Source organism: Stenella coeruleoalba (assembly GCF_951394435.1).
Source record: "Stenella coeruleoalba genome assembly, chromosome: 2".
In the NCBI taxonomy this organism is placed as follows: domain Eukaryota; kingdom Metazoa; phylum Chordata; class Mammalia; order Artiodactyla; family Delphinidae; genus Stenella; species Stenella coeruleoalba.
Window position 1 is genome coordinate 114871287 of NC_137147.1, and position 15498 is coordinate 114886784.

Genomic DNA, 15498 nt, shown 5'->3' on the forward strand with positions numbered 1-15498 from the left:
CAGCCCCATCCAAAAACACAAGAATTCCAAATTCAGAGACTGTGGGTCACTGAAGTTCTTACCATGCGAAGCTGCATCTGTTCCCAACACATTCCACTCCGCTGGCAGCTTCAGGTGCCTGAACGCCAGGGAAACCTTCTCATCAAGGGAATTCACATCCGTGGACGGGGGTCCTGACCGATCCAGGAAACGGGTGAAGTTCAGAGCCTGCTGATTTCCAGCACTGGTTGCCAGGAACTGGGCTGCATCGTAGGCCTCGTCCTGGATGAACCTGAAGTCTTCTTCCGCCACCACAAACACAGGCAGGCCCTCTTTGGAAGCACAGAGCAGCACCTTCACCGTCTCGCAGCAGTCATGACCTAAGGAAACACACGCAGCAAGGAAAACAGGATTAGAGCCCTCTCCTGAAAGGAGGACACTGCGGGGAGGGGGGGTGCTTCTCGGCTCTTCCTGCGTGACATACAAGCTCCCCTTCCTAAAACAAACCTCTCCTTCCTCCGAGCTCTAACAGCAATCTTCCAAACTTCTTAAAACTCCATTTCCAACTCATTTTTACAACTGCTATTTGCAAATATGAATTGGTTCCCCTACCAAAGAACAAATAACTTTGTATTCCAGCTGCCACCGTGCCAGCAGCGTAGTGTTTGGTACTAACAGTCTCTGAAAATCTCAATATACACTGAACTACAGCGGTTCAATTTGAACAAATTAAAGAATGAAAGCTGAAGGACCTTGCAAGGCCTAGCGTACAATGGGAAGTCTAACCCCTCCCGAACTGCTCTGGATCCGAAAACCCAACAGGAAAAAAGTCACTCATACAGGTTACATGGCAGGAATTGTATAGATGCCCCAGAACCTGCCTCACTTTCACTACGATACAACTGAGCAAATGAGGAAGCACTTAGAAAAGTACAAAACGACTTGATTTTATTTTACTATTATGAAGCAATTCAAAGCCTAGAAAATAACTTTTGCTCTGAGATACACGTTCTTTCCTGTAACGTAAAGAGAACTTCAATCAAATCACCCAGGTCACCCAGGGATGACACAATGCTGTGGCTAGCAACCTGGTTGAGGAGAAGCAAGCATGCCAGAGACTGCAGTGCCCACTGTCCAGAGGGGCAGAGACCTCACGAGCTGCGACATTGGCAGCAAGCTACGTGTCACCTCAAAGAGCTCTGCTCAAGTAAGACCAGGAAGGTTTAACAGCAGTGTTCCCCGTGGGGAGGCCTTCCTGGAGAATCAGACTTTCTCTGGGTTTTCAGCCTCACAGAACTAAGTATTTCCAAGATATAGAATATTAATCAAGACACGTTTTTCCTCAACTTTCAGGCACTGATCTCAACTAGCTGGAACTATGCTCCTAACATCATCATTTCTTTCATAAGTATCTTTCTGATGAGAAAAAAGAAAAGGAAATGAAGTTGATGCTTCTGTTTGAGTTGCTCCCCCTGGTGCGCTGCCTGATAAACTGCAGGCACCTGAGGCCTGGGCTCCCCTGAGCCCACCGGCTCGCACTGACCGCTTCCCAGCAGCGGGGTGAGGAGGAGGGTCCCTGAATCTGGCTCTCCAGACCACGGGCACAGCCAACGAGGCTTCACACCTCACAGAACAAAGTAAGCTTTCTGCTGTCTTTGAAAGAGAAAACAATTATTTTTTTCCACATATACTTTTTCCCCAGGGGCCTCCTTAAGCCTTTACTTTGTGACAAAAGAAATCTCTCCCTGCTGTGTAATCTGAGGATGGTAACAAGCATCAATACTTACTAACCAAGAACCTACCACATACCAGGCATCTGACATGTCATTTTCTCTACACAACAAATTTATGAGGTGCATATTGTCCTCACATTACAGATAAGAAAACTGAGACTTCAAGAAGTAATTTGCCCAAGTTTACACACATGTGAAGAAGCAGAATCCATCATTCAAATTCAAGTCGGATGCCAAAGGTCATGGCCTATTATATCATGATGCAAAAGTTTTGTAACACATTGCTTATAAAGAGGGAGGGGTGACAGCTACATCCCTACCTGTGAGGAGCCCAACACTTGGAATGACAGGCCAGTATGACTATTAAGCAAGAGGAACGGGTCCATGAACCACCGAGATCAGTCTCCACACAAACGCATAACTCCACCAAGGTGCTCCCACTGCATTCCCAGTGGAATTCCTTCCATGAAGGCTGTGGGAAAGTGAAGCATCCTCTGGCATGCATGCGTGCACACATGTGCACGGCGGTGTGTATACACCCATGTTTGTATTTCAATTCAATAAATATGCTGAATTTATACGTCTACTATGTGAAATGAAATCAGAAAAAAGAATCTTAATCTTTCTTTGAAGGGCAGCCAGCCTAATTACATTAAGACAACAACATCAGGATAAACAAATCAACTGATTCAGGTAATAAAGGTTTGGGTGTTTTTCTGGCAGAAAGTAGTTTTTCTAAACTGTTCTGTAACATTTAACGACTAACATCTGGGGAATTCCCTGGCGGTCCAGTGGTTAGGACTCGGTGCTTTCACTGCTGGGGTCCAGGTTCAATCCTTGGTCGGGGAACTAAGATCCCGTGAGCTGTTCGGTGCAGCCAAAAATAACATGTGGACATCCACCAAGCCTAGCACACTGTAACCAGAAGCTAATCACAGTGAATCTGAGCTCTCCAGAGGCTTATAGTCTATTAGGTGGCAATCAACCAAGCTGCAGATCACTGCAAAATGGGGTGGGTTCTAAAGAAACACATACCATGCGACTCGCCAGAGAGGACCAGTGCATTTCACAGGTGAGCAAAAGAAAGGTGGCAGTCAAGAAGGACCTTTTCCATAGGCATCCTGCTCCCAACTCTCCAACCGCAGCGGTTCTTTACTGCAACCCTCAGAACTCAGATGCATAGTCCTATCCTATCCCTCCCTCCCTCTCTATCTATCACTTCTCTAATAATATCTATCTATCTATCTAATCTATCTATCACTTCTCTAATAATTTCTCTGTGCCAGGCACCATCCTCAGTGATTTCCTAATAACAGTTCATTTAATTCTCATAACAACCCTAGCAGTAGGTACTATTATTATCCCCACTTGCCAGATGAGGAAATCAATTCACAAAAATGTTAAGTAATTTGTCCAAGGTTATAAAGCTCCTAAGTGGCAGAATTAGAATCTGAACCCAAGTTTCCTTGCTCTCCTGTCTGCCCCTACACCCAAGATTCACGGAGACAAGAAGGCTTAAATGGGAAATAAAGGTACCATGGAAAAACTAACAGGAAAGGAAGGAAAACACTGTGCTCAAATCCTGACTATAAGACTCCTAAGTTGCATGACCTCAGATCATCTCTGCTTCTCCAGGCCTCAATTTCTTCATGTACAGAATAAGGGCAGCCTCTGCAGGCTCTATGGTTTCCCCAGCTGTACAAACCTGTGGGTTTTACCAGGCAGAAGGTGGGGAGAGACAGAAACTTAGGAAGAGATTCCAGGAACAAGAAACAGTTTCAAAAACATAAAAATGGAAGCAGAGAGCAAGTTCAAGGGATGGAATAATTTCTGCAAAAGACAGTTTCAGGAAGATATTAACTAGGCTACACCTAGATGTTTCGTGTGAGGAGAGACCTGGGTTCAAACCTATTTTGTTACTTCCTAAGCTATGTGGCCTGAGGTAAATGACAACTTCTCTAACACTTTAAAATCTGGAGAGTATCTTAATCTCGTAAGTCAAGAGCTGTAATTTAGAAGACTCTCAAATTCTGTAATACTATCACCCAAAACAACATATACAGGCTCATTTCACTTCCAATCAAACTAGACAGACAGACAGACACAGCAATACATATTTCAGTCAGGATAATTACTGTTGACCCTTTAACAAGATAGGTTTGAACTGCCTGGGTCCACTTATATGTGGATTTTTTTCTTCAATACTACATATATGTACTACTATATTTACGATCCATGGTTGGCTGAATCTCCGGATGCAAAACTATGGATACAGAGGGCCAACTAAGGGACTTGAGCATCTGCAGATTTTGGTATCCATGGGGGTCTTGGAACCAATCCCCTTGCAGATACTGACAGATGACTGTACTTTAAGAATGTTGTGGCTCTCATTCATGAATCTCACCAGTAATGATAGCATTTCCCATTTATTCAGGATTAAGCTCATTTTTAAATTCCTGACAGTCCTTTGAGGTAGATACGAATAAATGTCAATAAAAACTAAACTTACAGGTTTCACAATTCAATGATGAGAATGTGAATAATGTGGGATCCAAATTGAATTCTACCTTCAAAACTTAAACACACTCTGTCTTAGAAGAGATATAAACTAACCTACAATAATGACATCCACTGCCCCACCCATCCAAACAGTTATTTCTTACTCGTCTCCTTCCCCAAGCCTGTGCAGAGGTGTCTGAGACACCTGAGAGCTTGAGCCAGAAAGCGAGTCACACCATTGCTAAAAGTCAACATCATCGCTGCTCTGTAAAATCACCTCCTGTATATACACAGGGTCCAGGCCATAGTCCAGATCTTCAACTTCATCTCACACTCTCCTGCACAGGCGCACACGCACGCACGCACACGGCCAAAAGCCATGGTGAAGCAATACCACCTTAACTCAAAACTGGAAAGTGCAGGCGTAATACATCTACACAGAAATCTATCTGAAATTGCAAAAATGACTTTACTTGGCTAGGGTGGGGTGGGGAAAACCAAGAGGGAGAAACAGAAGGTGGTTTAGGGGTGTGTATGTCTGAGCACATGTGCACACACCTGTGTGTGCACATGTGCTTAGCAGCATAAGCACGCATAATTCTTTCTGCTGCTTTAGCAGAATCTCTTAGAAGGTGGATGGGTGGATGGGCAAACTATCATCTGCTCTATTTATGTAGAACTAAAACAAAACCGTGTATTAGAGAAGGTAGAATGTCAGCAAAGGCCATGAAATAGATATCTAGGAGAAGCCATCCAATTGTTAGCCCAATATTTTCCCTTTAGACATGAACTCACAATCTGAAGGAGAAACTATGAATCATCCTAAGTAAAATGTGCCATAAATCTGGAATTTGTTTGGTATGATTATAGGCTTCTTTTTCCAAAGAAAAACTAAGGGTTAAAAGAGTGAAGAACTGAGGGTTTCCTGGCTCAGTCTTTATTAAACTTTCAGTAAATTGGAAGAATTACTACTGAGCTCGAGCAAAGTGCCTCCCCTACTGTCTGGAAAACCACCTCGCAAGGCTGGCAGGGCTACTGTCTCATATTCACGTTTTCTATTAGGCTCAAATGGTTCACAAGATTAGTTTTTAATCCCTATGACCTTTCAGATAAAGCATCTAGAAAAAAAAATCAACATTTTTCAAAAACAAAGGTTATGTAATATGGACCCATTAATAAAACTGAAGTCACTGCATCTGTACACATAAAATCTCTTACTACCATAAATTAGCTCTAAAGACACAACTGTTTTCAGGGGCCATTAGTCTTATGACTGCCTTTGTACACACAAAATACAAAGTATTAACGATGTCTACATCTTCAGGGCAAAAACATGGGGATGGGAAACTATATCCAATTCGACATAATAACCACAATTAACTTCTTTTTACATGAAGACAGAAGCTGCAGCATAAAGAAGAGTAACAAGGTTTGCAGCTGGTTCCGTGGTGTTTTTCCTTCCACTCAATTTCCTGGTAACAAAAAAAGAAAATAAAAATCACAAGTCCTTTTAAAAGGGGAAGTTCTGAAAATTTTACTGAGCTGCTTCTGAGGGAAATACCCACAGAGGATTGAGACACGGGAAGAGAGATGAACTGTTAAGGAACATGGCCTAAACCTCAATTCCATTTTTTAAAATTGACTTCTGAATATATGCTACAATCAGGTCCGAGCTGATTACAACAGAAGTATGAAGTAAATTTGGGGGTGGGAGAGATGGAACCCTTACTGAGTGAATTGTAAGAGGTACTGATGTATGCTGACAACTAGCTGTAGAGTCAGAAGATACCAGGTTTAAGTCTCACCTCCACTGCAAACAGGCTGGGTCAACCTGAAAAAGTCACTCGACCTTGAAGTCTATTTGCTTGTGCACAAAAATGGGAACATCACCAACCTTCCAGGTTATTTAAAAAAAAAAAAAATCAGAGATGGCTGTACACAAAGCAGACACCTGGCATAAACAGGCATCTAAACCTGGTACTTACTATCAGTATTAGCTATTAAAATCCTCCTATTCAGGTGACTCAAGGAAAAGAGATGCCTATTACTCTATCAAGAGCTTCTGCATAAGCCCAACACAGCAAATGCTGCCCCTGACACTGCAGAACTGAAGAAACAAAGGGAAGGAGGAAGAATCCGAATAAACAACACACAACCAGCAGCACCTAGATGGGAAACAAAAATGTAACTGCTGATGGTCCTCTTAAAAGCATCTAATCCAAACGTCTTTAAGCTCACACATCAGGAGGTGTGTGCTCCTGAGGTTGGAGAGCTTTTCCGCAGGCTCCTTATCACTACATGAAGCACCCATATCCATGGAAACGAAACAGTGCTGCAGATAAACAGAACTGCTGAAGCATGACCCAAGAATTACTTCATTTCCTATTAGGCTAAAAGTGGCACACATCCCATCCGGGCCTTCTCTTTGGAGAAGGAAACAATTGGGACTTTGTTTCACCAGCTATCCAAAAAGGAACCCTGCAAGTGCTTGCTGGGCCAACCAAGTCCAGGCCCACTCAGTCATTTCCTACCAGAAGGCTGCATTTGTAGCCAAGGTGGAAAATATAAAAATTATATCTTTTACTACTTCATTTTGGCATCAAAAGTATTTAAAAATTTGGTGTCTTTTTCTTCCCTTTGAAGTAGCTATACAGGGTTGAAGGAAATTTTCAGTCTTCAGACCCACACTCTAACAGGAATAGGATTATGTGCAGAAGTATGTACCTACTGCTAGTTTTCGGTGGTCTAATGGTAGATGTGCAAATTTGGGATAGGTATCAAAGATACATCTGGGGGGAGAAAGGGGCTAATTAACACTAAAAATGTGACGTGCTATATAATCCAGCTTATTACTCTAAGGCAGTGCTTTTCAACCTTTTATTCATTGTCATCCCCCAAGGAGCCTTTATAAACATTTCTATTTGCCACAACCATCCTATGAAACTTTAATACCACAGATATACCATATATTTGTATATGTGCATCTGTGCTCTCTATATGAAGAGTTAAGTTTTTTTTAACTCCCCTAAGAACCAATTCTCACCCCCTTGGGGGGATACTGGCCCCAGTGCGACATGTGTGCTCCATTCTAGTGCTGTGTTCATAGTTCCAAGGTGATGAAGTATCCACACAGGCATCAATTACAACAGGACAGCAGACAGCAGATACACTTCCCTTCAACTAGTCCTCAGTTTGTTTTTCCAGGATAGCCACTATATATACTGACTAGCACTGGGACAGTAATTTAAGCCTTTTAAGATATAAAATCATGTCTGTCTAGAGACAGCCTTGTAGTAGGAGTATTTTAGGATAGTAATTTAGGATAACTCATTACTTTGGCAGAGAGAGAGGGCACCAGGATTCTCTGATTGTGCCAGTTAAAAGCCTAGAACTTCTTTTCAAATGTGTTATTCAATTTGGCAACCTCTGGACGTCCACTGATAGAAACAGAGTCTTGGTTCACAAGAACTGAGAGACACACAACTTAACTGCAGGACTACTTGTTGAGACCTGGGGCTGTAAGCACTGGTTTTTAATTAAGCCACAAAAGACTTCTGATCATGGTAAATGTACTTTTTCCTTTCTTTTTAATAACAAATCTACTTTATATAGTACCTTCCCTTTGATTAAGTGAGAAAGAAAAGAAAGATACGAAACAGCAGAGTCTAATTCTGGGTCAGTGAATGCTTGCAGTTTTCCTGTCAAACAAGATCCCTTGCTGTGAAGTCTAAAAGTAAGTAACAGACATGCTGGAAAAAAAAGATTTCATTTTATGATAGATTCTGCACCAAAGCCTTTCACAAAAGTAGTATGAGCATCCACTAAACATCCTGTCTCATTTTCCATTCTGCAATTACTGTCTGCTTGGTCGAAATCCACATTTAAGTAATAAAAATGAATCCATGACAGTACCTCGCATCTCCCAAGAATTACCTTCCAAGGATACTCTGATTTCTTTATATTACTTACCAGTCCTATAGTCTTTTAAAGAAAACATGTTGGCTTCATCCCTCAAGGAAAATCACTGTTTTGTTAAAATGGGATTTGGGGTTGGATTTGTTTTATATGAAGAGAAAAGAATGGAGATATTTTACTTTCATTTATTACAAATGCCAACACCTTTTGTCTGTAGAGATATATTTTCATTTCAGGATGTATTTCACAGCAAATTATATTCTTAAACCAGCCAATTCATAGGTATTTTGAATGTGGTATTTTATTATAACACTTGTTTGTCTTTGTTTAGTGTTCATTAGCACAAACATAGTTTATTTTCAAAAGAGAGGACATTATTTCCAAAGTCTTCAATATGTTTTTATTAAAAATTACTATATTCAATATGTTAAAAATAACATGTGCACTTTTAAAACATTCAAACAATTTAAAGGCAGATAAAGCCTCCAAAGGCTCCCACTAACTGTCCCCTAAGATGCTACTACTCTTAACATAATTTCATTTTTAAAGAAGGAGGATTGTATCACGTCTACAGCCTTTCTGTAGTGTTAAGGTAAGAGAAGATTACTTCACAATTTCTTTATAACTAAACATACATACACAATTCATTGTAAGCTTCTCATCAGAAAACAAGCAAAAGAGTGAGAAAATGTGAAAAAAGGAAAAAAATAGACTGTAATCTCGGTATCTGAAGTCAAAGAGGTTTTTTTCCAGGAGACTATTAAGAAATGTCTCATCTCCCTACCCCCCCAAATTATAAAAGGTTACAGACTAACATCAAGGAGTAGCTGTCTGTGAAGGTCAATCAATCATCTGGTTTTAGTGAAAACTAAAATAGTACAAAACACTGACAGTGAACAACGCAGAGAAAGAACTCAAAGAAAAATCTGAGCCAGCAATCTGGATGAAGCATGACATTCAAAGCAAGATCAAGACACAAAGCCCTTTTTCTGCCCATTGTCGGCAAAATGGCTAGGACCTGAGGAGCTAGCCCCACACAGGAGCAGAAAGGGCGCAGGTACATCCCTCCCGGTCGCAGCTGCTGCAAACAGACCGTGCACGTTTACCCAGTAACTGGGATGCACAAAGCAATACAGACTTTCCACGAAGAATCTTGACTAATCTGACACTGCCCTCCACAGACAGGAAATTTGAGGCTATCAATATGGCTAACTGATGCACTGAAATCATCAGAGGTGGCTCTGGAAAGAGAACACAGACCCCTGACCCAGGCCAAGAATTCAACTCAAGAAGCCAGACTTGCAGTTTTCAAAAGAAAGTGTGTGTGTGTGTGTGTGTGTGTGTGTGTGTGTGTGTGTGTGTGTGTACACATGCACGTACATATGCACAACCTTTCTAGAAGGGTGCTTCTGAGAACCAGGATGAGTTTCAACACGATAGAAACTCAGTCCCATCAAGTGGTAGGAATTCACAGAAAAAGCCTTCTTAGCATATACCGGTGAACATAACAGACACAAATCCTTGCCCTCGGGAAGCTGACACTGCAGTAGAGGCAAGTAGAAAATAAATAATATATATAATGTGTCCAAAGTTGATAAGTGCAGTGGAGAAAAGTAAAGCAGGGAAGGGGAACAGGGAGCGTGGAGAGGAGGCAGTTGTATATTTTTACAAGGTGGACAGGAAAGGCCTCACTGAGAAGGTGATATCTGAGTAAAGACCTCAAGGAAAGTACAGAACAAGCCAAAGAAATCTCCCAAAGCAGATTTAAGGCAGTTTAATTCTAGATGAAACTATTAACTCCATGATATAAACAAGCAATTCAAAACTAACTTAACCCCCGAAAGTCTCCCTATCTCTACCCACCCCTCCACAACAATTACTGGGCCAATCTGGACAGCAGCTGAGGAAGACAAGTGAACAGAAAAATGACACGTGTGACGACCAGAGCAGCAAGATCCACTCAGGAATCTCCTTTGTTTCAACAGTTAACAGAGGTTCTACTTCACCAAGGAGGGAGGCTCACTGGGACCCGTGCACGTATCACAGTCTCACATGCTGCCTTACTCTTTGTTCAGCCTGCTTGAACAAGAGGGCCTTTTAGGGACTCTAATCCTTTGTCACCTCTCTTGTGATTAGGGGCCTCAGGAAGCAGGCTGACTGAATTCAGGTGAGTAGCAGAACATTCAGGCCAATTGGGGGCAAAGGGGACAAGTTGTAAGAATATGGTAAATAGTTAAGATCATAATTTGAGGGGAGGAGAGCTGATTAGTGAAAAATTAGGAGAAACCAGGTACTGTGATTCCAGGCCCCAAGCAAATGGGTCAGGAATGATTACTGAGGATTCAGATCAAATCAGAGGGAAAGAGCAGAATACAATGCCCATTCTGGTTGGCTGGAGTCAACAGGTCTAGGGCACTCAGAGTCAGTCAGTACCAAAGGACACCCAGAGATGGGTGGGGCTGGAAAAGAGGGGGGCCTGAAACAGACTGAAGAAGTGTTAGACCAAAGGCAAGAGAAGAAATGGGAACTAAAGTTCCAAAACAGTAGGCTGGGGACAGTGTACAAGGATGTGGTACAAACCCAGAGCTCTTGGCTGTCATCCAAGTACCGTGGGTCTGTGAACCCAAGGAGAGTAACTGCTTGCAGTCCACACTAATTTAAGTACCTCGTCATTGAAGGTATACGAGCCACCAGGCACATCCCTCTCCACCAGGAGGCTGGACTCTGCTGGTACCTGTGACTGAGGACGGCAGTGAGGGCACAGGGCTATGTCCTTGTAATAGCCGGCCTTCCTCGAACATTCTCATGTCTACTTGCACGCTTTCTCGCTCTCTCTATATATACGCCCACACAAACACATACACACACATACACATACACAAACTTAAACTGTTAAAGCACCTCTAAATCAGGAAAAGAATAAGTCTATAAAAATTACCTCCATTCCCTTCCTAATAAGAGCCCAGTCAGGGACTGACTGATTCTACCTAGCTGAGGGTCTGTTTCTCACAGTCACCCACACATAAGAAATGTTTAGCAGTGGTGACACTGGATGGCACCTGCTGGAGCAGACGTCAAGTTCCAGATCAGCCTCTCTGACATGATATACTTCACAGGAAACAAGACTAGAGCTTTAAGTTACAAAGAAGGATACTTAATACTCTTTAGGGAAAACGTCAGTACCTATGCTGAACTCCTAGCTAAATTTCCTATCCCTAAAAGTTTGGGGGGAATATACATAGAAATTGCCAAGAATCTTTAAATCCTGTATTTTCAAAATCACTTTTGTCGAGTAGGAGGATAAATACAGCTTTCAACTGTCATAATCTCAGTTCTTGAATGCGGTTTAACTTCCAGGATCTGGTAGGCATCAGACATGAAGATAATGTATGGAAAATAGCGCAGCAGCAACCAAAAACTGACAATCTGATCTAATACCAGCAAGACCAGATACTGAAAGTGCTTGATAAACTAATACTTTTTTTACACCATCTATTTCAACAAAGTGGAATCAGAGTTACATAAAATCACTGGTTACAGGAAATGTTTCAATAAGAACTAAATCCATTTTATTCTCTAAAGGCAAATGGTTCAACTGTCAACTGTCAACATTTTTAGGGGTTCCCCCTAAATGTGCCCTCTTTTGTATTCTGATGAAAATTAACCAATTATTAACTTTGAAGCAAGGTCAATTAAAGAAAGAAGAAGCTCATTTCCAAACACGAATCAATACACCTTCAGATACCTGGGGTCAGTCAAAAGACAGTCAAAGTTATCAGCCGCTTCTGGTGGAAACAGCAATGACTTAATGACTTTATAAAGAATTTTTTAAAGTAAACATTTTCCTTTTAATTCTGTTAAATGGATAAATGCAATAGTGATTAAGTATTCATTTCACCATGAACTATAATCTGTTAATTTGGGGAAGCTTTGGCTTTTACAGAAGGCTTTTAGTCTTTCCCTCAGGGATACTGAGGAATGTGTTACTAATTGTATTTTACCTTTGCTTTTGCCACAGTGATATTCAGAATCAAATATGCAGTCACACCATAGTAACCACATGAACTTTTATCTTTCAAATGTGTTTTAGTTTTCTTCCACATTCCAATAAATTAATATTTTTGCTGATCTTAATTACTGTCTTTCAATTTATGACACCATTTTATTTCAATTATTTCTAGTTAGGCTCAGATTTTTGTGCAACAAGCAAGAAATAAAATACTTTAAAGTGTATTTAAAACAAAGATCTAACAATAGTTCTATCACCCTGATTACTCTATACCAGAACACAGAATAAATAAAGGCTAGTAAAGATTCCACTCAAATACTTACCAGGAGCAATGGTCTCCAGCGTATCAGAACTGACCTTCCGAGTACTTGTACAGTGATGGAGAGTGGAACCCGAAAATACCAAGTAAAACACTACATCATCCTCAACTTTGTCCTCTTCAGAGAGCAGTACAGTAACAACACAATCGCCCTAGGAAAAGGGAAGAGAAAGCAAGTTTGCATTAGTAAGGTTCCTCTTGGGAGCTTATCTTTAGAAAACATCTAATTTAAGGGGAAATCAAATGTATCATCTAAACTGTGCCCATTCTAGTGAGTTTATACAAATATAAACACTGATTAAGCCCCTATGTGCCAGGAAGTATTCTAGGCATTGAGAATACAAAACAATCTGAAAATAAGACCTCTGTCCTCTTTAAGCTTACATTTTAGTGGAGATGGTTAGACAAATAAGTAAACCAACAAGATAATGGTACATTCACTTGGAAAAAAAATTTTAAAAGAATGTAAAACAGCTCCCTAAAAAAGCTCTGTAAAAATTCCAGGAAAATCTAAAAATAAGGCAGAGAGGATGGAGGAAGTATATTAAACAGTTACATCCTTATACTCAGAATGCCCCTTAACCTTTGTGTTCCATTTGCAGCAATAACTCTCTAAACTCTACATCCCACAGAATCACTGCCAAGTCCACCCATTCTCCATCAAACATGGAGAGCCTCTAACAGAGCTGGCCTGGAAGTGGTAGAGTGCAAAGAGCTTGGGCTCCAGACAAATCTGGGTTTAAATTCCATCTACAAAGACTTTACTTAAATCCTCTAAGTCTCAGGTTCCTTGACTATATAAATGGAGATAATACCTTCTCTTCTTACAGCTAATATGTGAGAATTCTTGAAGCATATTCACCACTCAGCCTGGGATAATATTCTTAATCTATGAGGATGGGAGGAGCGCTTTTCCAACAATTTGTGTTTCCTGACCATCTGGAATCGCTACTCTTCTTTATCCACCCCTCCCTTAAGCCCACGGAATCAGACATAAATCTTGTGCCAGTAACTCTGCCCGTGACTCTGCAACTATTTAGAAGTTAAGACATCTTCGTCCTTTATTTGGAAATATTCTTCTAGCAATTTTATACATTTTTAAAAATTGAGGTCACTGGCTAAATTAAATTTATTCTATGAAATACAGTCCTAATTACCATTCTCCCAATCATAAACATTATATAATTCATGTGGTAACCATAAACAAAAGATTTTAAAGCACTGAGGTTTAGTACTGTGTAAACCTTAATGATGCATTATGGAAAATCCAATTTAGAGAAAGCCAGGCCATTTTAACATTAAATAGGGGAGAGAATTCCCATTACTTAAAACATTTTTTTCCTTTCCACTTTAGCAGTAATAAAGCCTATCAGAGAACCATGGCTCCCTGTGGCCACAACTTAATGGCCAGCAGCAGAAAGGAGCAGCAGGTAGTGTTTCACTAAATAATAAAAACCAAAAATCATGAAGTCAAACTTGGGATCAAGTCTAGTAACAGAAATGCTCCAGCAGGTTGATTCTGAAGACCAAATTCAAAGTATTTCCTATAGTCCTGTCTCTTTCTTATTTTTCCCCAGTACTCTGTGTAGCGTCCTGTATACAGTAGGGGTTCCAATCTGTTGTAAAAAGTCAGAAAGAACTACAAATAGCTGTAACTTACTAGGACTGCTGAACTCGAAAGCTCCAAAGCACCCTAACACAGGAATAGCACAGTCGGTACAACAGAATTATCACTGACTTCAGACACTATTTAGAATTATACTTTTGGACTTGTATATAAGTCCCTATCTTGGGGACTGTATTAATAGTACTGAAATCACCTTTATGTACTTATTAATAAGTAAAAAAATATATATTATTTCCACTAAGATTTCTAACCTGGAAATCTAAGAATAGATCTTCCTTTTCTAGATCAAGGATTCTCTCTCTACATTAGACCTACCATCTTGCTGAGAGACTCTCCATGCCCCAAGATATTAGTTGTGTCTGGGGCCTTCCTTTAACTGGGCACAGTAACTTGATTTGGGGAAAAAAAATGAAATCGGGAAGAGAAAAGCATCTGAGGGATGGGAGAGAGTGACTTACAGTGTGGGGCAAACAAGGCCTTGGAAACAGGGAAGATGTTAGGTGGAGATTAGAGGAATGAGATAGGGAGTTTTGTGGGAGGAATGATAAAAGAAGGGATAGCACTGATCTCTTAGATAGCAAGACAGTGTCAGTCATGAGGCTCCTGAAGGTGGGAAGTCAGCAGCAAGATAACTGCAGTGGCATGCTGGAGCGGGCCTGTACAGGCTTGCGAGAGCACATCATATTTTCAGGATTTCTACAAGCCAGGTGTTAAACACGGCCATTATTAAAAAGTAAATAAGGGCTTCCCTGGTGGCGCAGTGGTTGAGAGTCTGCCTGCCGATGCAGGGGACACGGGTTCGTGCCCTGGTCCGGGAAGATCCCACATGCCGCGGAGCGGCTGGGCCCGTGAGCCACGGCCGCTAAGCCTGCGCGTCCGAAGCCTGTGCTCCGCAACGGGAGAGGCCACAACAGTGAGAGGCCCGCGTACCGCAAAAAAAAAAAAAAAAAAAAAGTAAATGATATAAGCTTACAATTAAATAAATTAAAAAGAGATGTAATAAATACTCGAAACATCACATTTTAATCTTTTGCCACATCTTACTATTATCTACGCTCTTGAGGTTTACATCTGTTTTATCTGTTATAATGATGTGCTACTGCACATCTTTTCCCAACACACCTCTTGCCAATTCTGTGTTCAGTGATGTAGCATTGATATCTTGAAGTCAACGATTATGGGTATATTTACACCACTGAAATTGGCAAATGCTACAAATCAGGGTTTGGTTTGGTTTTTTCTTTTTAACTGTCACATCATTGAGAACAGGTCAGTAGAAGGGAAGAGGGGGAAAGTAAGAGAATTTCCTTAGGGAGGCCCAATCAAGAGAGCTCACTGCTTACACGGAGTAAGAGTGGAGGAGTAAGAGAAAACCCTAGGCAAGTACAAAGCATCTCAGGTATAGACAACAATGCTG

At 41.0% G+C, this 15498-nt stretch overlaps 1 protein-coding gene across 10 annotated transcripts in view; it reads right to left on the reverse strand.

The window, feature by feature from the left end:
• The window catches only part of AKAP13 (A-kinase anchoring protein 13), a 340842-nt gene that overhangs the window by 197291 nt on the left and 128053 nt on the right, over positions 1–15498 (reverse strand). For all 10 annotated transcript variants that reach the window (XM_079914830.1, XM_079914822.1, XM_079914829.1 and 7 more), the window contains exons 3-4: positions 12459–12606; positions 63–359 (exon numbers count right to left, since the gene is read on the reverse strand). In XM_079914830.1, the coding sequence (XP_079770956.1) occupies positions 63–359; positions 12459–12606 (445 nt within the window). The remainder of the gene's footprint in view (positions 1–62; positions 360–12458; positions 12607–15498) is intronic.